Source organism: Myotis davidii, unplaced genomic scaffold, assembly GCF_000327345.1.
Source record: "Myotis davidii unplaced genomic scaffold, ASM32734v1 scaffold93, whole genome shotgun sequence".
Lineage (NCBI taxonomy): Eukaryota > Metazoa > Chordata > Mammalia > Chiroptera > Vespertilionidae > Myotis > Myotis davidii.
The window spans coordinates 11,675,452-11,699,541 of record NW_006292095.1 but is presented as its reverse complement, the minus strand read 5'-3'; the positions used below and the strand labels follow the sequence as shown (position 1 = coordinate 11,699,541).

At 38.0% G+C, this 24,090-nt stretch overlaps 1 protein-coding gene across 1 annotated transcript in view; it reads left to right on the top strand.

Annotated features, from left to right (window-relative positions):
• TNKS (tankyrase, TRF1-interacting ankyrin-related ADP-ribose polymerase) overlaps positions 1–24,090 on the top strand; it is a 161,722-nt gene that overhangs the window by 40,983 nt on the left and 96,649 nt on the right. Inside the window, exon 4 of the mRNA XM_006765657.2 lies at positions 6,483–6,578. Coding sequence (XP_006765720.1) covers positions 6,483–6,578 — 96 coding nt within the window. The remainder of the gene's footprint in view (positions 1–6,482; positions 6,579–24,090) is intronic.

Genomic DNA, 24,090 nt, shown 5'->3' with positions numbered 1-24,090 from the left:
TCTATGTGTATTTTATTTTATTCTGGGCCAGCTTTTGATCTGAGGCTTTGCTCCAGCTCTTAGGCCTCTGGGGCTGAAAGTAGGTTTTTGGCCTTTGCATACAATGTTGCAAATCTGCTGGCTGGCGGTATTTGTTACAGTTTCTGAAACTGCTGGCTCAGAGGCCTGCAGCAGCAGGTGGGGAACGTTGGTTTCCTCAGTCACTGAAGCAAGCAAGCCTCATGTTCTCTTTAAGCTGCCTGGCTGCCGGCCGCCATCTTGGCTAGCAGTTAATTTGCATATCGCCCTGATTAGCCAATGGGAAGGGTAGCAGTAGTACACTAATTACCATGTTTCTCTTTTATTAGATAGGATAATTTTAAAAGTAGAACATTGTTTAATTGATATTACGTAAGTCAAGTTTTTTCCAGGAATAGGAATGTGGCATAATTTACAGTTGCAGAATAATGGCCTTTTGCAATATACATGGAAATAGAAGCATAATTATATTGCTTAACATATGCTATATTATTTAATATATACTACTATAGTTAGAATAGTTCACAAATTATCTCTCATTATTTTGTATACTATTACTTACATGCTCTCTTGTAGGAGCTTTTTAAAATTGTAGTTGATCTTAATTTATATGTATAATAACTTTTTTTCTTGAGTTTATCTTGTTTGGGACTCTTGAACCTATAGATTGGTGTCGTTATTCTGTGAAAATCTTAGGCAATATCTCTTTACAAATGTGTGTATTTTCTTTTCTTTTTTTTTTTTAAGACTGATTACAACATGTTAGACCTTCTTACTCTGTGCTTTGTCTATGATAATTTCTCCAGCCAGCATTCTTGTAAATATCTATTGAATCTTTTACAGTTCAATAATTTTCTCTCCAGGTTAATTTTTCTAATCTGCAGTTAAACCACTCTTGAATTTTTAAAAAATCAATTTTATTGAATTATAACATGAGTTTGAGATAATAAAATAAAGCGCATCCATTTTAAGTGTACAAGTTGATGAGTTTTGACAAATGTATATGCCCTTGTAACCACCACCACAATCAAAATAATAGAACATTTTCATCTTTCTAAAAAGTTCTCTAGTGCCCATTTGTAGTCAGTTTTTTTCTTTCCTTTTACCATCCCCAGGCAAGAATTGATCTGTTTTCTGTCACTATAAATTAGTTTTCTGTTCTAGAAGTAAGTTCTTCACTGTCTGGCTTCTTTTGCTCAGCATAATGTTTTAGAGATTTCATCCCTCTTGTATGAATCAGTGGTTCATTTCTTTTTATTGCTGAGCATTATTCTGTTGTATAGCTATACCATAATTTACTTAACCTTTTGTCTGTTGATGGATGTTGATGTTGTTTCCAATATTTTGCTATTATAGAGAAGCATGTGAATATTCATGTGTAAGTCTTTTGTGTAGACCACTTTTTCCCTTTTGGATAAATACCTAAAAGTAGAATTGGCAGGGTCAGTAATGATGTACACTTACCTTTATAAGAAACTGTCAAACTGACCTCCAAAGTGGTTACACCATTTTATATGCATGTATGAGAGTTCTAGTTTAGTTCATCCTCATTAACAATTGGCATTGCCGATCTTTTAAATTTACATTTCTCTGTTGACTAATGATGTTGAGCATTTTTTAAGTATTAGTAATTTGTATATTTTTTATGAAGTATCGTAGTCTTTTTCCATTTTTCAAATTGGGTTGATTGTCTTTTTATTAATGATTTGTAGGAGTTCATTGTATATTCTGAATCTGAGTTCTTTATCACATAAATTTGTTGCAGATGTTTTGTTCTAGTCTATGACTTGCCTTTTCCTGTTTTGTTTTGTTGTTGTTTTTTAAATATTGTGTTTTATGTTTTATTAGATTTGTGTTTGAGCTTTGAAAACAGACTTGTTCCAAAAAACCTGCTAGTTAAAATAAAATGAATTGTTATATAAATTGAAACCTAGTGATATTTTAACTTAAATGTAACTTCTTTTAAAAATTTACTATCATTTTAAGGAGGAGCAGTTTTAGACCATTAAAGTAGCTCTAAAATTCACATAACAAACCAAGAACTTACAGTATTTTAAAGTGAAAACTATACTAAAACACATTTTGATAATTTACCTAACAGGCTTGTTACATTTTTAGTTTGGGCAATTCACATTGTTTTTACTTCTATCTTCTTAAATCAGTTAATAATATTTCTATAGTTAAATGCAATTTATAATAGCATTTTTGTATGCTTCTATAGGAAGTTGACAAGATGAATTTACATATGTGTAGGAATATTTTTATTTGGAAGAATTAAAATGATGTGAATGCTTAAATGTAACAGTTTTGAGGAATTAAATGGAACAATTTTAGTCTCCACTGCATTGGTCACAGGCTAAGGGCATGCTTTCTGAATCAGGCTCACTGTAGCTAAACGCTTGCACCAGAAATAGGACAATCACATGTCCTTCTAGCCATAAGCTCTTTTGCAGATGACATTTTTAATATTGTGAGCCTACCTTAGTTTTAACAATCTGTTTTTGTACCAGCTGCTGTATTTTCTCCATCCTTCTCAAATCAAAAGGAGATCAATGGATTTGAGGTGCATCAGTAGAATCACTGGATACAGCCGAGTCATTTGAGATTTGAAGTCTGATAATGCCCTAATTGGTACAAGGAGATTTCGGATGTCCACAGTAGTCTTGAATTTATGTACTGGATGTTACTCAGATTTTAATTTCCTTGTTTTTCTTTGAAACTTTACTCTGTATATTGTTTGTATATTTTGGGAATTTTGCTTCAGACATTTGTGCTACTTTAAAAGATAATAGTGTGCTGTCACTATATTGATTTTTACAAGATGAATTTCTAATTATATTATGTATTAGTAGTCACATTTTATTATTCACTTTAGTAACTAAGAACTTTGAAAGCACTTTGAAGCATCCAGAATAAAGAGTCCTACGTGCCACCACTTCAAGGACATAAGGGCAGTTTTAAAAGCCATTGTTGTTACCTTCGCCTCATGTATGTGCTGTTGTTCTGGTATTAGAAGATTCCTTTTTTAAAAAAAAAAATAGATATTAATGCTTCAAGTGTTTGGCTGTAACTCTAAACGAGCATTATCAGGGATTTGGTATGTAGAAATCATCTACCTAGTTCAACTCCTTCACTTCAGAGATCTGGGAACTGAGGCCCAGAGTTTTTACAGGTGCCCTGGCTCAGTGCTTCTCAAACTGTCTGTGGTAGATAATCATTTTTTCTTCCTATCCCCAATGCATGGCAGGCCAATCATTTTATAAACTATAATAAAAATGAAGTACTAGAAAAAGTAATTTTAAAATGACATGTGTAGTTCTAAATGCTTCCTCTTAATTTCTGTGTTTATCTCAATGTAGGTGGATTACAAAAAGTTCTGGGACCAGAATAGTCCATAGACTTCACTTTGTCCTAGTATATCACTGCCTAAGGTCGGGATTGGGAAACTATGATCAATGGGTTACATCCAACTTGTTTTTATGTATGTCCTGTAAGCTGAGAATTATTTTTACATTTTTAAGTGATTTTTGAAGACTTACAAAGTTTTGCGACACATGAAAATTATATTCATATTTCAGTGTGTTTCAATAAAATTTTATTGAAACAGTCACACATTCTTTTAAGTATTGTCTGTGGCTGCTTTTCCCCCTTAATATTGGGGTTGAGGCAGGGATGAGTAGTTGAGAATGAGCCCTATGGTCTGTGGAGCCTAATTATTACTGTCTGGTCCTTTACAGAAAAGGTTCAGATCTGAAGATCTGGCTTTAGGACAAAATTAGTAGTTAGTGATAGAGTTGCGCGTACAAGCAGGGTCTACATTTTTTAAAATGTGTTTTAAATATTATTATTAGCTGATACATATTATACCACTTTTGTTTTCATTTAATCCTTTCAGTAATCCCTTTTTATAAAAGTTTGGTAAGTTTAGATCCCTCTGATCTAGTTTTAGATACCTTTCTTGCTCCTAAAAACTCTTAACTCTGTTGGTGTGTTATTGTTTTTTAACTCATATGCGGTGAATTAAAAATGGTTAGCTATTTTCTAATGTGGATTTTGTTATCAGCATCTGGTTCAGAATATTCAGCTTCTTCTTCCCTGTTGCACATTACTCTACAGTGGATGTTTCTGTGTTCAGGTCCAATGAAAGAGTTAGGTATGACTCAGAAATCTTCAGAAAAACATTATTTCTAGTAAAAAGATTGCTCCTTTAAATATCTGTCACCTAAAGAAAAGCAATACTGCAACTAAACTTTAATGGCAGGTTTCTGTTGCAAAATAGGAAAGATATAATAGGTGAGGTCCTGGTTACAACAAAAAAGATTGAGATTTTAAGTGACTTTTGGAGGAACAACAGGCTTTCAGTGTTAAGATTTTGTGTATGCCAGGAGAGAACAGGTGTATGCCTCTACCACTCATTAAGCTGCAAAACAAAAGTTCCATCATATTGTTGTCAAGCCAATATGTCAATTAACATATTGCTTTATTTCTTTTTTTTAAATATATTTTTATTGATTTCAGAGAGGAAGGGAGAGGGAGAGAGAGATAGAAACATCAATGATGAGAGAGAATCATTGATCGGCTGCCTCCTGCACATCCCCTACTGGGGATCGAGCCCACAAGCCAGGCATGTGCCCTTGACTGGAATCAAACCCAGGACCTTTCAGTCCTCAGGCCAACTCTCTATCCATTGAACCAAACTGGCTAGAGCTATTTCTTGATATATGCAGTAAAAAACTGCTTTTCATGGTAGCTGTTAATTCTTTGTTTTCCTGCCTTTGTATGTGATCACTCAGCAATATATTGCTATAAAGATATAGCGATAGCTGTCAGCTTTACATTTGATACATGAGTCACTTCATGATAAGGACCCTTTAAAAGCTGAATCTTGATGTTGGGGTTTCTTCCTGAAAAAAAAAAAAAAAAGAAATTATTGCTGTGAAAGCTTATTCATTATGATGAAAGTAGCTACAGTTTGATATTGTGTTACTTGCTATTTTATTCTACTTACTCTTATCTGAATTTGTAAACAATAATTATGTTCTTGCTTAGTGAAGAATAAAATAAATGAGAATAAAATAATATAGAAAGTTTTGGCAAAATCTCACTGTATCTTTTCAAGCCATGGCTAGTTCTTCTTCCCCAAATCTGAGATTGCCAAAGATTTAATGCAGGAGATGCTGGTAAAGACTGCCCAGCAGCTGTGTCCTAATTCTAGATAGGGCTCTTCCTTTGTATGTTATAACAAAGTCATTGACTAGATTGCTGTGCATTAAAGAGAGATGAAGTGCTTAATAAATAGCAGGACTTATTTAGTAACAGAAGAGGATCACCTTCCAAATATTCCAAAAGAATGTAAGTACTTTAACATGGAACTGTTAATGAATAAAAATTTGGGACTCATGAGCAGTAGGTGTTTTTAGACATTATATATAACACATTTTAAAATATTTATTTGAATGAAATATTTCTGTTTTGTTTTAAATTTATGCTACAGTATAGTGGTAAGTGGTAACAACTGTTCTCTCCTGGCATACACAAAATCTTAACTATTTGAATTAGTAGAATAACTTGTGATTGAGCTTTGCTTATTTGGGCTAGTTTTTAATATATTTATTAGTTTAACCATTGGTTGGGTCTTCTCCCCGGCCCCACATATCAGATGTAGTTAAGAAATGTTTGGAGTTAACAAATTATTATATCTGGATTTTACTTAAACATTGATTGTCTTTTAGGAGCCCCCATTATGTAAGCTATCTCTATAGCTACTTTCTACCCAGTACAGCATGTTCCACATTTATTCCTTAGCATTCATTATAGTGATTGAGTTTCTGTTTTTAAACACTTTCGGTAGAAAGAATTAGTGTAGAAGGCAGTTCCTTTTTTGCAGCTTGACTGCAGGGGACCAGAGTTGCATGCATTACTATGTCTGTGAAACTTCTTGGAAGCAAGCCAGTATGTTAGGGTGAGAGATTCATATGTGAGCGGTGAGCCACTAAAAGGCTTGCACAGTATTACAACTCTTCTGAGAAGAGGAAGTGTTAGGAAATTCAGCAGTAAAGCAGCAGCAGCAACAGCAACAAGCAGCCACAGTGGAAGTAAAGCTAGGGCAGGTTCACTGTTAGCGTATTGCACAGTGTGAGGCAGCGAGCACACAGCTCCCCATCCTGCTGCCAGAAGGAGGCAAACCCAAACTGTCTGTTGCAAGATTTTTCTGGTTTCGTGTTTATGATGTTAAGTCATGTGATAATACTGTACCATAACTTGCCAACTTTGCTCGACTCTAGAGAGGATCCTTTGCTGCAGTGCTTTCCCCCCCGTTATTTTTCTTTCTTCTTTTTTTTTTCTTGAAAAAGAAAAAAATTGTGCAATGTATGTGTATGCCTACACCATGCCGAGACGACACTTACCAGTAAATAATCTTTGTATCCCTGAGGTAAGATACTGTTTCTGCTTTCCCTGCACAGTGCTGCTGCAGCACGGAGCAGATCCAAACATTCGGAACACTGATGGGAAATCAGCCCTGGACCTGGCAGATCCTTCAGCAAAAGCTGTTCTTACAGGTAAGAAAACCGAGAGCTACTGAATTAGTTCATCTGTGGAACTACTGGCTTGATTTTAGAAAAATCTTTATGCACTGAATTTTATTTGTTTCTACTGATTAAGCTCAACAAAAATATGTGCCATTATCTCTACTTCATTATTGATTTGGTACATTAACAGTCTCATTTAATTGCTATGCTTGCTCTTACAAGCATTAAGCAATAGGATTGTTTATTCTAGTTAGAATTTCTGAGAATTATAGCATTGAATGGTAGCATATGTTACTCACTAATATTGTAGTCATTTTTTATTGTTTAGATCATAATTTTCTTGTACCTCATCTTCTAGTTGACTCTTTTGAAGACCTTCACTATAGAGCAAACAAGGGCATTTGTATTACTTTATAAAAGTAGTTTTGATTGGAAAGACAACCTGCTGCCGTATTACTTAAATTGATAGTTAAATAAAATATGATGCTGCTTTTTCCTTGCCACCCTGATTATATTTTTGTTGCATCTTCTCATTTTACCATGTTACCTAACTACTTTTTAACTGAGGCAATGTCCTTTTTACTTCAGATAATGAAAATTTGGGGCTTAACTATTGGTTTTATTAAGACAAATGTCAAGAATCAAAGAGGAAATGATATCTCATAATTTGTATAGAAAATAATGCTATAAGTAATATGGCATTGAGCAACTGTTTTCATTGATCTTCATTCTCAAAATGCTGCATTGGATCTATTTTTGTTTTTATTCTTAGCATCTGAGTTTTGCTGCCTTTGCCTTCTTTTACTTAACTGACCTTTGTAATTTGGAGCCTCTTAGTCACTGCAGTGCTAAGAGTATTGTTTTAGTGCTTGTGTGCAAGTAAATGACTTTTTGCTTCATTTAAATTTGCCCGTATTTGAAGAAAAATTGTTTTGTTCACTTTTAAGTTTGGTGTCATGCTGTGAATTTTAAACAAAGATTCTGAGGTGAATGGAAAACATTTATATACAGAAAGCTTTGAAAAAATGCGGAATTCTGGTTAATTATTCTGTATAGAAGACAACTTCCCACTGTGCTAAAATTAATTTAATCTCTGCTAAATCAGAGTAATATGATTTTTCTCAATTAAAAGGTTAGGTGATTGGGATACTGAATCAAGATAACATACACTAGAGAAATAAAGCTATTTTAAACCAGTGTAGATAAGAAAAAATTTAAATATAATTATAAAATTTAAATAATGAAATTAAAATATATAGCCTCAGGCTTGCTTAGGCTCTGCAGCCTTTCAGTGTCTTATTTTAACAAAGCCCTGAAAACAATCGCAGTTTTGGATTGGTCTCTGACGAAAGGAGAAATATGGTTCAGAGTAATGGAGGAGGTAGATTACAAATGCTGACCGTGACTGTCTCTATATCTGAGTGTCCTCCTTCTGACCTTTCCTTCTCTTCAGCCCTCAACACCTGTCTTGTCCATTTGTTCGATTCATTTAATGCAACACTGCTTTTCGATCCACTTATATTTTTCTAAGAGAAAGTTTTAAATATAAGTTAATTAGCAAGGAGAAGCTACCTCCTAATTTGGAATGGATTTTAGGGGAGATCATCTTGGCTGTTAAAGTTTGGGAAAGAGCTGTGGCATAATACGTCATGGAAACTGAAGATTCCTGGGAAGCAGATACTATATATGTTAGACTTGATTTGAAAAGCATCTATCACTGCACCTTGCTTAGATAAGGACGATATTCATTCGTCTTGGTCATAATACTGTTCATTAATTATTCTTTTCAAGAATATTTACTTTTTTTGGAAATGACATACAACTTTTCAGTTACGATTTAAAAAAACATTCTAGAACATTCTGGTAATAGTCATTACCTTTGTGGAAAATATAAGCTATTGATATTTACACATTCATGTTATATAATGTAGTGAAATAACACTTAAGTGAAATGTATTTCCAAATGTATTTCTGCCCATGCAGGTTCTCTTCTAAGCAATTCTTTGGAATTATAGTGAAGGTACTATTTCTGAAGCTAAATTTAAAAGATTAAGCATTGATAAAAGGGAATCTTTTGAAAGGAATGACTTAGAGTTATTAGAGACTAGAGGCCCGCTGCACAAAATTCGTGCAAGGGGCTCAGCTCCCCCTTCCCCCCTCCCCGCCACCGCGGCTTTGTCCGGAAGGTCTTCTGGTCTAATTAGCATATTATGCTTTTATTGTTATAGATTATTCTGGATGATGTGTCATTATTTTTATGGCAGATTGAATTGTGGCACCATTACTTACCTTATGAGTGAAGTTTCTATTCTTCATAGTTACATGAATATTCTTAAAAGGCATTAAGTATTCTTCTGCAACATGAATTTATGACGACTTTATAATATCCTTCTATGGATATATTTTAGGTTATTTTTAGCCAATCCTCTAGTGTTTACCATTTAGGTAGGTTGTTTGCTTCCTTGAGAATTTGTCACTTTATCAATTCTATAGGAATTGTACTTCTTTACCATATTCAGTCTTAGCATCTACAAACATGTTATATCTCTCCATTCCTGGCTGGCATGTGTAGGATTTGGAGAAGGAGGAGCTTCCTTTTTATGGGCTGCAATGCTTCGTGGTATTATTTTGGGAGAGCCACACTGAAGATAAATGTGGTTGACAAAGGCAATGCTTATTGAAGAGAGTAAAGATGTAGAGGTGTTTGTTAATCATGTGAGGAGGATTTCTGTGGGGCACAGTGGGAATTGGATCAGGAGAAGAAGTGACAATAGATTGAGTCTGAGAGTTTGAGAAAGGATAGATGACCAAAGCAGAACCAAGGATGACAGGGATGTAAAGTGGGTGAGTGTAGATGATCACACGGTTGCCATGATAATTGGTCCCAGCAGTTTCCTAGTAGAATTGGGGGTACAGGAGTAGGGAAGAAAGATATATTTGCACCAAGCAAATATAAGAATAAGTTTATAAGAATAAGCTTAATCTGGATTCATTGCACCTCTGAGGAAATCCTAATCTATGATTGATTGGCAGGCTCCCAGTCTTTCCAGGAAAAATCAGCTGTGGCTCAAGCTAGAGGCAGTATTGAGGGGTCAGTATGTGCTTGCTGAGCCTGGTGTGTTAAATCAACAAACTATATCTGGAATCCTACCTCTTTTTTTCTTCTCCAGTGATTCCTACTGCTTTCAGGTAACACTAAAGCCTTCAACACGATCAGTGAGGATTTAGGTGATCTGGACCCTGCCTATATAGGTTTGATTACTAGGTTTTGCTCAAGCCTAGTTTTCCTTTTTATTTCTTACACGTTGCATGTAACCTGACAGTAATTTTGGTCTACCATACTTTCAAATTCCCAGTCCCACCATTTCTTACCAGCCTCATTGCTTCAGCCCTTTACACACCTTCATCATTTTTCTTTCATGACAGCAGTAGTCTCATAATGGATCTCTGTGTCTCCACTTATACTTCATTCAGCTCTTACTATAGCTGGAGTGGTCTTTCTAAAGCATAATCTGCCCTATGATTAGAAAACCCTGTGATATATTCTCATTACCCCCAAATAAAATCCAAACTCTAACCATGGCCTACCATAATATGGCACCTGCCTTACATACCAATGATCTTGTCTTCTGTATTTGTCCTTGATTTCTGCTTCAGCTACATCTGGATGATTGCTGTTTGCTCAAACAGATGAAGCCTTTTTCTGTGTCTAGATTAACACATGCTATTTACCGAAACTGGAACACTGCCCCAGAATTTAATGTGATTCATCTGTTAAATCTCCACTCAAAGATTTACTCCTCAGACAGGGCATCTTACCCTCAATCCCATTAGTTTATTTTCTTCATGGGTTTATTGATATCTGAAGTTGCATCTTTTTTGAAAGTTATTTTTTGTTTACCCCAATAGATCGAAAGCTTTATAAGGTTTTGGACTTTTATCTGTCTTGCTTACTTTATTGTGCCCAGGACTTAGACAAGTACACAAAATGATTAAGTAAACAAATACATCTTGGGTCTGATTACTAGTAACAAGGCAGCATATTTCCCAAGTCTTACAAATACTCATGTCATATTGTAGCAGTCTATTCCATTTTCTGCTTTCCAAAAATTGTTTTGAATTGCTGATAGTCAAGTAGACCTCTTAAAACAGTGTGTTAAAAATATTTTTTAATTGGTATGATGGGTGAGGTATGTATGAGCCTTTTATCACCAGATATCTTGGATGGCTCCTTTGATTGAGAACATTTCAATTCTGAAAGGATCAAATTTTGTGCACTTGTCACATCAAACTTCCTGATGTTTGACCAGGGCCTATTTTTTACTCTTTTCTTTTGTTATTAATGCATTGTTTTGCACAATAGCTATACTACAATGTAGCATATTTCTTATCATGTATAGTGTAGTTTTACTATTACCCTACATGATTAAACATAGATTTCTCGTGTTCTTAATTTTAACTTTAGAAATTATTGTTTATCAGTTATTAGGAAGCCTAAAATTACAGCATTCTTCCTAGAAAAGAAAGCGTAAGAGGTAATACCTTAGTTTTCAAGAAAAGCTGTACATCTCTCCATCTCAGTTTTATCAGGGGAAAATTATTGTTATATCAGCATGAATTTCCTTTTAAAAATTCCCTTTAGTACTAGGCAAGAAAGTTAAAACTTGTCATTGCAATAAAATAGTGTGAATACTCATTTTAAAGATAGATTGTAAATGTTAATCACCTAACTGTTAAAGTTTTATTAATGGTTTAATCTGTCTATAATTTTGGACATGAATAGAAAAATTTAAGGTTTTATTATCAAAAGTTATTGAAACACTTTTTGAAACCTTAAAAATATGAAAATAATTTAGAAGAGGAATAAAAAACTAGTACCTTTTTAAAAGACTATATAGGACTAGGTCACATTAAATTAGCACCTATTTAATTTGTTTAGTAGTTTAGATGTGTTTGTGGGTGTGTGTGTGTTTGTGTTTATTTCTGTTGATTTCAGAGAGGGAGGGAGAGGGAGAGAGAGAGAGAAACATCTATAATAATAAAAGCATAATATGCTAATGAGCTGGACAGCCAAATGACCCTCCGGACGTCATTCCAGACGAAGCTGAGGGGTGGGGGCTGAGGCAGAGGTGGTTAGGGGTGATCAGGCAGGCAGGTGAGAGGTTAGGGGTGATCAGGCAGGCAGACAGAGTGGTTAGGGGTGACCAGGCAGGCAGAGTGGTTAGGGGTGATCAGGCAGGCAGGCAGGCGAGCGGTTAGGAGCCAGCTGTTCTGGATTGCGATAGATATAGATCACATTTTTTACCTACTCATTCATTGAGAAGGATGTAGTATAGCTCATATTTAAAAAATTGGACTGACCCATAAACTCAGAGCTTAAACCCAATCCAATATAATGTCTCACTTGTTTCTTAGCTTAAAGATAGTTCTTTAAAAACCTTAACTCATTAATAATACCTGCATGATTTATGATCATATTATCATAATAAAATTAGCTAATTGGGTAATAAATTGATTTATCCAACTTTATAAATGCTATTCGTAAATCTTTACTCTTTAGTCAATAGGCTTGAATAACATTCATTTCAAACAATATATAGAATCTATAAGGAAAGGTGTAATATTCAAAATGTTTGAACTGTTTATTGGTAAAAGGCAGCTCAAATAATGTAAGTCTTACACAAATTATGGGCAGTTAATGGAGTGGGAGGGAATAGAAACACTTTCTGTTTAGCTAACCCAACACTCTAATATTTCAAGCTCCTCCCATCAACCTTTTTATGTAATTAAAGCCAGCAGGCTTACATCATTAAAACCAGCAGGATTTTTCAACTCATCAAAAATGACATATTTGTGAAGCATAATAACTTATTAGTGTATACCTGAGAGCACCCGTCATTTTTCCCTATAAACTAGCAACTTTTTAGCATATTCATTGCAATTTGTTTTAGAGTATACCTTTTGGTTATAATTTTAACTCTAGAAGTACGTTAATGTTTTACATATTTAAAAAAAACACCCACAAAATTAAATCAAGGATAGGGGGAAAGCCCTAAAATTTGAATGCAGACAGAAACAAATGAACCATCTGCATTTAGAATAAATATACTTTCCACAAAGACCAAAAACTGAATGTTACTTATCCCCAGCTGGAGCTGAAACACCAAAGACATCTCAGAGAGCAGAGTGGAACAGATTAGCATAGAGTAGCACTGAGCTGGGCAGAGTGGAGTGGAGCTGCCTAGCTTAATGGGATACTACTCAGCTGTAAAAAAAGGAAATCTTACCCTTTGCAACAGCATAGATGGACCTGGAGAGTATTATGCTGAATGAAATAAGCAGTCAGAGAAAGACAAATACCGTATGATTTCACTTATATGTGGAATCTAATGAAGAAAATAAACTAACACACAAAATAGAAACAGACTCATAGATACACAGAACAGACTGACAGCTGTCAGAGGGAAGCAGGGAGAGGGCTTGGTGCAGCAGTAAATTCTCATTTACTGCTCCCACGAGAATTCTCATGTAAATGCAAATAATGACTGTATTTACATGAGGTGCAAAAGGTGAAAGGGTTAAGCAAAACAAACAAACAAACAAACAAAAAAAAAAACCCCAAACCTCATAGACAGACAACTATTACCAGAGGGAAACAGGGATGTAGGGAGGTAGGAGAGAGTAAAAGGGGGATAAATGTTGATGGAAGATGTGACTTGGGGTGGTAAACACACAATACAATATGCAGATGATACATTATAGAATTGTGCCTCTGAAACCTATGTAATTTTAAAAACCAATGTCATCCCCAATAAGTTCAATTTAAAAAAATAAGAGGGGCCTAGCTTGGGAGGGGACCAAGTGGAGTGGATGAAGTAGAGCGGAGCTGGCTAGCTGAAGAGGGGCCTGGGCCTCAGGGCCATGCTGTTTTCCTAGCAGCTCCATAGTGTTGTCCAGCTGTTCCACGGCCATACTGTCTTATCCTCGAGCTCTTACTACTAAACTTTCCTTCTTCACCGCCCTCAAGTTGGTGACTCCTGTTGGCATTTGAATTGGCGCCAGTGACCCTTGGTTGACATTCCATATGCCCCAGTGGGGCTCTGAAGCGACCACCCGATCTGAAACCAACTCGCCTGGTTCTGATTCTGTTCTCAAGTTGTCTTCCTGGTGGCTCCTAAGGATCTTGGGAACTGAGCATTATGAGTAATTGACTTAAACTTGAGACTAATTGAATCTTTACAGTAATACCCTGTTGGTTAGAGATTATTATCTTGGAAGTTCAGAGAGGTTAAATGTCGTTTTTGAGGTCAGACAGCCTTTGAATGGGAAAGCTTGGAGTGAAGCCCAATTACCTAATGCTAGTGTCTACCCTCCCTCTGGATAAGCCTGCTTTCAGCCTCACACAAGCCCTCACGATTTGTAGATGCAAAGGGTGCCACAGGCCAATGCTCTATCCACTGAGCCAAACCAGCCAGGGCCATATCAGACCAATTTATAAATTCTTTATTTTTTTAAGGATATAGCAGGCATTTATTTGTTTCAAGAAATGAAAGAATTGACCCACTTCAGAAAAGTTGTTTCCCTATCTTAAAATGGGTAGGTGGATCATAACATTGGAGATCCATTCCAGTCTGTATGCATAAGTTCCATGAATGGCTAGAGCAGCGGTTCTCAACCTGTGGGTCGCGACCCCTTTGGCGGTCAAACGATCCTTTCACAGGAGTCGCCTAAGACCATCCTGCATATCAGATATTTACATTACGATTCATAACAGTAGCAGCATTACAGTTATGAAGTAGCAACGAAAATAATTTTATGGTTGGGTCATAACATGAGGAACTGTATTTAAAGGGCCAGAAGGTTGAGAACCACTGGGCTAGAGTGTTCCCTCCTACACCTGGGAGAGCTGCAGAATGGGAGGGACAAGGGAACAGATCTCTGGATTATCCCTCTCCCCCAAATAGCTCTAAATCAGCTCCATCTTGATTTTTGAGATGATCTAGACCCCTTTGGAGGGATGCTGAGGCTGTTGTATTTCTGGTGGGCGGAGCCATGTTCTTGGTCCTCTGGGCTGCTCTGGTCCTTCTCCTTTTGAACTCCCTGAGTGGTCCCTGGGATCTTAGGATTGACTTGTCTTCCCACTTCCCGCCAGAATGAGAGGGCCTTTTGGTGGGAGTGTTCTCCTAAGGGCTTCAGCCTAGTGTTGGGAGACCTCTGGCCTCCATTCTGTTCACTCATATTTTCTTTATTCTGCCAGACTGAGATGAAGGGTTCATCTCCTGGACCTTCCATGGTCTCTGTAACAGGCCTGTTGATCATCTCCCCTCCTGCAACCATACTCACATTGTCTTTGGGTGTTACTGCTGCTGCTCCTGGTAATGCCTCCCGGTCAGGCCCTGCCGGTGCCGGGGTTCGGAAAAACAATGTGTCCCTAAGCATAGAGTATTTGCATGAAGCAGGTTGTTGGACTCCTTCCCCATCAGCATAAGCAAGAGAGGTGGCCCCAGATACCTCAGCGACTGTGGAAAGGCTTCTCACGTTGAGCAGGTCTTGGCCACCTTCTCCATGGAGCTCCATGGCCTGTGTCAATAGAAGAAACAGGGAAGTAAAGAAGAAAATAAAATGAGACTAGAAAGGGCTGTCACCTGTCTTTAAGAGCTTAGCATTAGAATAGAAGAACCTTTGAAGTCACCAAGTCTAGAAATCTCCCTATGACATCCCACAAGAATCACTGAGGTTTTGCCTGGATAGTTGCAGTACCAGGGAGAGCACTAGTGCAATTCACCAGTGAACATCCTCACACTTTTACTTTATACACTTGTCTTAGCATTTCTACAAAACAGATTCCTAAAGAAAGACTGCTGGGCAAAAATTATGTCCATCTTACCTTCTGAGAGCTACTAACAAATTGTGCACCAGTGTGCAAAGCATGCTACAATGCCACAGATTTATACAAAAATCAGTTTATGGCTGAAAAAAAGTAAGGGCTTTCTCAGAGTTAAAAAGGGCTTTCAGCAGAATTAAACTTTTCTGAAGTGGGTCAATTCTTTCATTTCTTGAAACAAATAAATGCCTGCTATATCCTTAAAAAAATAATTTATAAATTGGTCTGATATGGCCCTGGCTGGTTTGGCTCAGTGGATAGAGCGTGGGCCTGTGGCACCCTACAGCAGATCAGACTGCCTGAGTCCACTGTAGTACATAAGTGTTCCAGAACAGATTGGACACAGCATTACAACATCAGGTATATGGTTAGAGGAGCTGACATCTAAGGGACCTCGGATATTCAGAAGCACACAGGGCCTCCCCAGTGTGACAAGACCTCCACATAGTGGCTCTTCTGGCCTGAGCCCTTCCACATGAGTGTTTACCCAGGCAGCCCAGGAGAGCAGCCCGAGAGCCTTCAGTTGCTCTCCTGAAGCACGCGGGCCCTCCCAGAATCTCTGCAAAACCTTACTGCTGGACTCTTCCTGTCCTCTGCCTCCAGTACAGGTATGTCCATCTTGTCCCAAGCTGGTATGGTGTGGTTGCCACTGTAAGCCTCCGCTGGCAGCCTCAGGAAGAACACCAGGTCGTCCCAGTGTGCAAACACATCTTCTTTTGCATCTGAAGGGGGGCATAATTGTAGGTAAAAAGAGTGCCAGTGGCGAGCTTCAAGTGGAGCTCTGGGTGTGTCGGTTGTATTCGGCACCGACTGCACTGCTGCCAGCCTGCCAGCAGCATGACGTCAGATATTGTGAGGTCGGGGCTGGTGTACACGATGCCCACAGTGACCATTAGCACACAGTTGAGCACATCGATCACTTCTCCTCTTTACTGATCTGGATGAAATCGCTCTCAAATATGGGAATGCGTGTGGACATGGCGAACTCGCCCTTGCACAGCTGCTGCTGCAGCTTGCCCATGGAGCCACAGAACATGTATAGCACGTGGCTGCTCTGGGCGCTGCCCTGCCATAGCATCGTATTGTTGCTTATCTGTCCTTCATGAAGACTGCTGCATGTCCTCTCCAGAACCTCTGCCTCAGCCTGAACTGCAACCCCTCCTGAGCTGCCTTTAAGCCTGAACTGTCCATTGTGACCTGCCGTCAGCTGCCCCACACAGAACTGTGTCCTCATCCTCATAGCTCGCCCTCCCTGCCTCCCCGCCCCCCCTCCGGAAGAGACACCATCCTCCTGCAAGCAGCCACCCTACAAAGGGGCAGGGAGTACCAAATTATTTTGTTACGTGAAACACAAGTGTGTTTCTTCAGGCCACTTGTGTTCACGTATCTACCACAGGCAATGAGTGTAAATGATTAGCAGTTCCAGGAAAACTGTCTTTATTAATCTATGAAGGTGATACTAATAGGTGACAAATAATTAAGGCTTTATAAGAATTGAATGTGTTTTTGAGCTTTTGCTTAATAGTTATCTTAGAATTTCTGTGAAATATTAACTTCAGTCACCAAACTTGAATTTAAGAATATACATAAGGGATTAACCGGGAAAGCATTCCTAAGAATCTCCTTATCAAACCTGCACTTAGTTGTAGATTTCTATAAACTGCTTTCTTAGAATTTCATTTATTGGGCTTCTTCATTCATTTCTGGAAATACTGTTTGCTATATGTATCCTATAAGGAATTAACATATTAACACCATCTTAAGGACATTATTATAGCTGTTAACCTCCTTGTTTTCTATCTTATTCTCCTGGGCATTAAATTTGTTGATTGTTTTGAAACAAATGATATCTATACCCCTTTTGTTCCTTTCCTTTACTCAAGAACACAAAAAGCTGAACGTTCCGATTTGAGAAAGCATATATTCACGTCATTTTATGAGAATGCATTACCTTAGTGGGCATTAGGTGGGTACTAACTAGTTTTACCAGGAAGCTTTTTAACCAGACTAGCCTTATGATTGTGCCTCTGACTGTGATAGGGAGGTGACCAGTATTTTCTCATTACTGAATTATCAACATTTTTAGTGAAGCTTACCTAGAGTGTCAGTAATTTTGAGCATCTTAACATTGTACATTTGAGCACATCCTCCTACAGTCTTAGAATTGCTAGACTCTTTGTGTGGACATTGAAAGTCTTCTGAATTGATGGCCTGACTGGGCATGGAGAAACATACAGTAAGTCATATGCTCAAGTCTTTTTAAATGAAAATGAAAAATGTCTAATTATCTGAACTGACTGAATATTTTTTTATGTGTAGGAATTTATTTTTTTTTTCGTTTTTAGAAGATTAATTAGACAGGAAATCGGTGCTAGATAAGAAGTGCTTTACAAATAGGATGACTATTGATTTGTAGATGATCAGAACTGTATTTTTGCCAGTTTGTATCATTTTTTTTTCTTTCTGAAGAGGAATAACATTCTGTGTATCAGTTTTTATTTACGTTCTTTCCCTCTGGTTTTTTTCTTTGGGTGGAAAAATTCATTGTTCTTTATAATTCTAGTTTTATGTGTTGGGCTTCAGTGTTTGGAAATAGGCCCCAGGTGGGTGAAAAAGAGTCTTTTTTCTCTATTGATGTTCTAAGCTTTCCATATGTTGTTTTTTTATTATTCTATTACCCTCCATTGCACTGAAAGTGAATGATATATTGCTTATGACAGGACATAAAAATGACTCTTGTTTTAAGAAGTTATTAGAATGCCAGTGGCAATAATAGACAGACATGGGAGAATATCCTTTTCTCCAGAAGAGCAACAAATTTTGTGAACTTGTTTACAAAATAAGTCTTCTTTCATTTTTAAAACCTAATAAGGGAACATAAAATAACTACTTGCTCATACTCTTTGTAAAACAAAAAACATACCAAGTAGAAATATTAATGAGGATTTATAAAAGAGAAGGCTAGCTAGGAATACAGAAGGGAAAGAAAATTAAAAATGGAAGCATTAATTAAATGCTTTATGCTTAGTACTACTAGGCCAAAATTTATAATTTTGCTTATTCCTTTCTCTTAAGGATATATATTTATATATGTTCATCTTGATATTTTATTTATATTTTACCCTCACCCAAGGATATGTTTATTGATTTTTAGAGAGAGGAAGGAAAAGAGAAACATCAGTGTGAGAGAGAAACATTGATTGGTTGCCTCCCATACACATGCTGACCTGGGATTGAACCTGAAACCTGAATATGTTTCCTAGAATCAAGCCCCCAACCTTTTGGTGTATAGGGACAATGCTCCAACCAACTGAGCCACCAGTCCAGGGCTTTTATTTCTGAACAAGAGGCCCGGTGCATGAATTCATGCACAGATGTTATCCTTTGGCTGGCGATCAGGGCCAGTGGGCCAGGGAGAGGGACTGCGGGAGGTGGGTTGGTGTGGGAGGTTGGCTGGTGTGGGAGGTTGGCTGTAGGAGTGCACTGACCACCAGGGGGCAGCTCCAGCATTGAGCATTTGCCCCCTGGTGGTCAATGCGCGACATAGCGACTGGTCATTCAATTGACCGGTCATAACGGTCACTAAGGCTTTTATATGTATAGACTAGAGGCCCGGTGCACAAATTCGTGCGCGGATGGGGTCCCTTGGGGTGGCCTGCAGAAATCGGGCTGCAGCTCGTGCCCCCAGCCTCTCAGTCCCAGCTCATGCCCCCAGCCTCGCATCCCTGCAGCCCCATCTGGCACCCCACCTTGGCCTGGTGCCACCCCCTCACCATCCTGCCTGTGGATTGATTGATCAGAGCTGGGCCCCCCACCACCACTGCTGGTCGCCATCTGTGGGGCGATTGTGCCCCTCTTCGCACCCACCTTGACCTGGCATCGCCCACTCACCTGCTCCACTACCCTGCTGCTATCCCGTTTTTATTGGGGCCCATCAGGGCTGGCAGCACCTGCACTGCCGCTCGCTGCCAGCGCTGCGTTGCCAACACCCACCATGTTCCGCGCTGCTCCCTGGTCAGGGCACATCATAGTGAGCAGTCGAACTCCTAGTTGAACAACTGCCTGAGGGGGCAATTTGCGTATTAGGCTTTTATTATATAGGATTAGGGAACATCTGACAGCTTAAAGGACTAGTGCTTCATAGAAAGTTCTTTGATCCTTTTATATTTCCTTATATTGACCTTACAGTTTCATGTGAGTGCTACTTACTCTCTCCATTATTTAAATCAGTGGTAGGGAACCTTTTTTCTGCCAAGACCATTTTGATATTTATGACATCTGTGAGCCATACAAAATTATCCACTTAAAAATTAGCCTGCTATAGTTGGTCAAACATTTCATTAAATCCCCCCTAATGCCTTGGTAGGGCCAGACCAAATGATTTCACAGGCCTTATACAGCCTGTGGGCCGGACATTCCCTACCCCTGATTTAAAGTATGGTTAGGGCCAAATGCCATGCTTAAATATTGTTGGTGAATTATAGCAGGTTTTAGACCTAAAGATCTAACCTCTTGGAGAAGAAAATAGCCATGGTCATACAGCCATGTCCATGTCTCAACATATATACACACACATATATTTTACATGATTACTTTTTTTTTCAGAAGGAAGAAATGGTACTGAATGTTATTGAATGGTACTTACACATTTTGTTTCTGAAAGAAGAGAGAATGGAAAAGAGTATTCCAAATATTTTTTCACTTTAGGTCCTTATGTGATACTTTTCAGAGAAAAAAGGTTAAACAAAGTTGAGATTATTTTTTTAATTGATTGATTGATTTTAGAGACAGACATCAATTTGTTTTTCTACTTATTTATTCGTTCATTTGTTGACTCTTGTATGTGCCCTGACCAGGGGATTGAAACTGAAACCTTGGCGTATCAAGAGGACGCTCTAACCAACTGAGCTACCTAGCCAGGGCTGAGATTATATTTTTAAACATGAGTTGGCCGAAGTATGAAGGTAAAGATAGTCCTAAGAAATATTTGAAAATGTGAAGTAGGAAATTCTTTTAAATATGCTACAAGCTATGGAAGCAGAAAGGAGATTAGTATATTATTTGGAATGACAAAAAGTAGGAAGATGATGTACAGAAAGCCCCACAGGAGAAATGAATGTATATCTATTTAAAATTGGTGCCCAGTTTACAGGGCTAAAGAGCACTTAAAATAGTGAATGATTGTAAAATTTTCTGTAAACTTAATTGAAAGAGATGGAAATGGGGTGGGGATGTCCTAAAATTTTAGTCAGAGAGAACAAAGTGAGTGAAGTCCTTAGAAAGCTACATAGATTGAAGAAAGACTTAAGTTTGCAAAATGGCTGCCTTCTAACAGTTTAATTTCAAAACAAATTGGTGTCTTACCAACTTCTATTACTAAATTAACTTTCTTCCTATGAAGCTGGTTGAAAATGTTGCTAGATTTTTATCATCACACTTTAAAACAGGTTTGCTATTATCCATAATGTTATATAATAAAGTCTGAATGTTCTGTGTTATTTAAAGGAAACCAGAATGCTACCTTATCAATTCTTGAAGTTTAAAATTCAGGAACACTAATTTAGTCTTTTAAATAGACCTATCTTTAATTGGTCTAAAAAGCAATTAAGCTTTCCATACTATAACTTGCTCATACACAGGAAAATAGCCTATCGACAATTTTTATTGGTAGGATGTAAGAGCACCTTTCTTTTGATTTTTGACCAATCATTTCTCCATTGTCTAAAACAAACAAACAAAAAACACCATTTTTTAATTGGAATGATGAATTATATATGATCACTTTAAAATACATTACATAGTCGATTTTCTTTTCTTTCCATTATATAATCTTGTTTTTTTAGTCCTTTATTTGTATGACTTTCCTGGGTGTTTTTCAATGAAAGACCTTATATTTTTTTTATTATGTAGGAGAATATAGCATCTACTTACTATGTTTTATGTGTTTAATGCAGTTCAATAACTTTTGTATTTATCTCTGATTTAATTAAATGGATTAAGTAACCACTGAGGGTATTCCTCAGAAACTACCTCGAGTTCTTAGTATCATAGTTAGGGGATTTTGGTTTTTGTTGTGAGGATATTACAGTGAGGAGTGAGTTGAAGGAGTGTGCAGAAGCAAAAGGACTTATTTTGAGTACTTGCAGCCATATACTTAGTATCTTTCATTCATTTTATTTTTTAATAAAAATGTATTTTTGTTGATTTCAGAGAGGAAGGAAGAGGAAGAGAGGGAGAGAGAGAATCATCAGTGATGAGAGAGAATCATGTTTTGGCTGCCTCCAGCACATTCCACACTGGAGATCGAGCCGGCAACCTGGGCATGTGCTCTGACTGGTAATTGATCCTCCTGGTTCATAGGTTGATGCTCAGTCACTGAGCCACACTGGCCAGGCCTCATTTTCCTTTAAGACACACATCTCTACATGTCTTCCAGTAAATTGTATACTAGTAAAGCTGGATGTCTCAACACAATCAGGAAAGTTTAGGAGCAGTGGGAGATGTGCTTTTATTTATTCACCAAAGGGTAATTGTAGAAAAGCATCATGGACAAGTACTTACTTATACAGGAATATATCAAAAGGTCTCTCAAGTAATTGTGATATATATATTTTTTAAATATATTTTATTGATTTTTTACAGAGAGGAAGGGAGAGAGATAGAGAGTTAGAAACATTGATGAGAGAGAAACATCAACCAGCTGCCTCCAGCACACTCCCCACTGGGGATGTGCCCGCAACCAAGGTACATGCCCTTGACCAGAATCGAACCTGGGACCCTTGAGTCCGCAGGCTGACGCTCTATCCGCAGAGCCAAACCAGTTAGGGCTAATTGTGATATTTTTACATTTTGACCATACTGACGTTAGGTTTATCATTAAATACAAGGCTACACTATTTGAGTTATTTTTTTGGAGAATTCTTTACCCGTTAGCATTTTCAGTTAAACTATAATAGTAGAAAGTAAGTAAATTAGTATCTGGTTGGATCCATTAGATTCAAGAATTTGTTTTTGGTTATTAGTTGGCAATGATTGAGAGTGAAATTGGCACACTAAGAGTGCTCCAAACAGGTTCATCTTTAAAAAATTTTTTTTTTGTTGTTAATTTGTACTCAGGAATAATTTTTTCATTATCAATTAAATGTACTTTTTTGAGAAAGAAAATAGTGCCTTATACATGAGAATTGTTGTAACAGGCCACAGACAAAAACAAGGTCATTGTGAACTCATAAAATACCAAACATCATCATCTCGCTAATATGAATGATGGCTGCTGTTTTTAATCCTAGAATTAACCCCCATTTTCTAACAGCATCCAATCTAGAACTAACCTCTGTTTTCTTAGGCGCGCCCCCCTTCCAAAACTTCCAACAAATCTCACATGCTAGAATAGATTCTTTCTAATACCCTCTTCCTGAGCTGCCCCACTGGTCCTATGGTTTGTGTTCTCCCTTTCTGTAACAAGTAACGAGCCCAACGTGTTCTACTATGGGCGTGTTTCTGGTGGTCTTTGGCTGGAAGGCATTAACGCTTTCCTTAAAGATAGTTCTTAAAATACAAATTATTTCTCCAACATTTAAGGACGGAATGCTTTGTTAACTTTATTTATAAATACACACACACACACACACACACATACACACACACAGATACATACACATACACTAGAGGTTTGGTACATGAAAATTCTTGCACTAGAGGGGCAGTTCCTCAGTCTGGCCTGCCCCCTCTCAGAGTCCAGGAGCCCTCAGGGGTGGGAGGTGACACCCCCATCACACCTCTGCTGCTGCCACTGGTGGCAGCGCAAGCCTTGGTCGGCCCTGGTTATCCTGAGCCTCAGATGGCCCTAGGTGGCTGGGCAGCTGCCATCTGAGGCTTACCTGCACCTCGGGCTGGCCCTGGGTTGCTGGGCAGCCGCCATCCGAGGCTTGCTGCACCTCGGGCATCGGCTGGGCAGCCAACATCTGAGGCTTGCCTGCGCCTCCGGTTGGCCCTGGTTGGCTGGGGGGCTGAGGGGACTGGGGGACTCTGGAGGCAGGCGCGGGTGGAGCGGCCAGACCTTCCTGGGGGCAGGCCCGGCCATGCCGCAAGCTTGCCGCCCCAGCGGGGCTAAGGGGACTGGGTGCTGACATCTTGTGGCTGTGGGCACTGCCTTCTTTGAGGGCGTGGAAATCAATTAGCATATTTCCTCTTTATTGGCTGTGAGCACTGCCATCTTTGTGAGGGTGTGATGGTCAATTAGCATATTCCCTCTTTATTAGATAGGGTATTTCCAATTCACTATATTAGCACCTACATGTCAGATATTTTGATAGTTGTTAAGTATATAAGGATAAATAAGGTACTGTCTCTACCCTCTAGGGGATTTCAAACTTAGCAATTGATATATTTTCATATAACAGCAGTGAGTCTGATTTATTTATAAATTTCTTTTCTTTATAGATTATACTCATTTTTCCCATATTTCAACTGAAAGCCAAAAATGCTTGAGAATTTGATAATTTTGTGTAAGTTACAGAATTCTGGTTACCTTTGTCTATCTTGACAAGAGCTAAATTTTTGAAGTTTGCTCACATAAACTCTAATGTCACAGAGTGTTTATAACATTATAAAACAACCTCTTTGAGAGAGAGAGAGAGAGAGAGAGAGAGAGAGAGA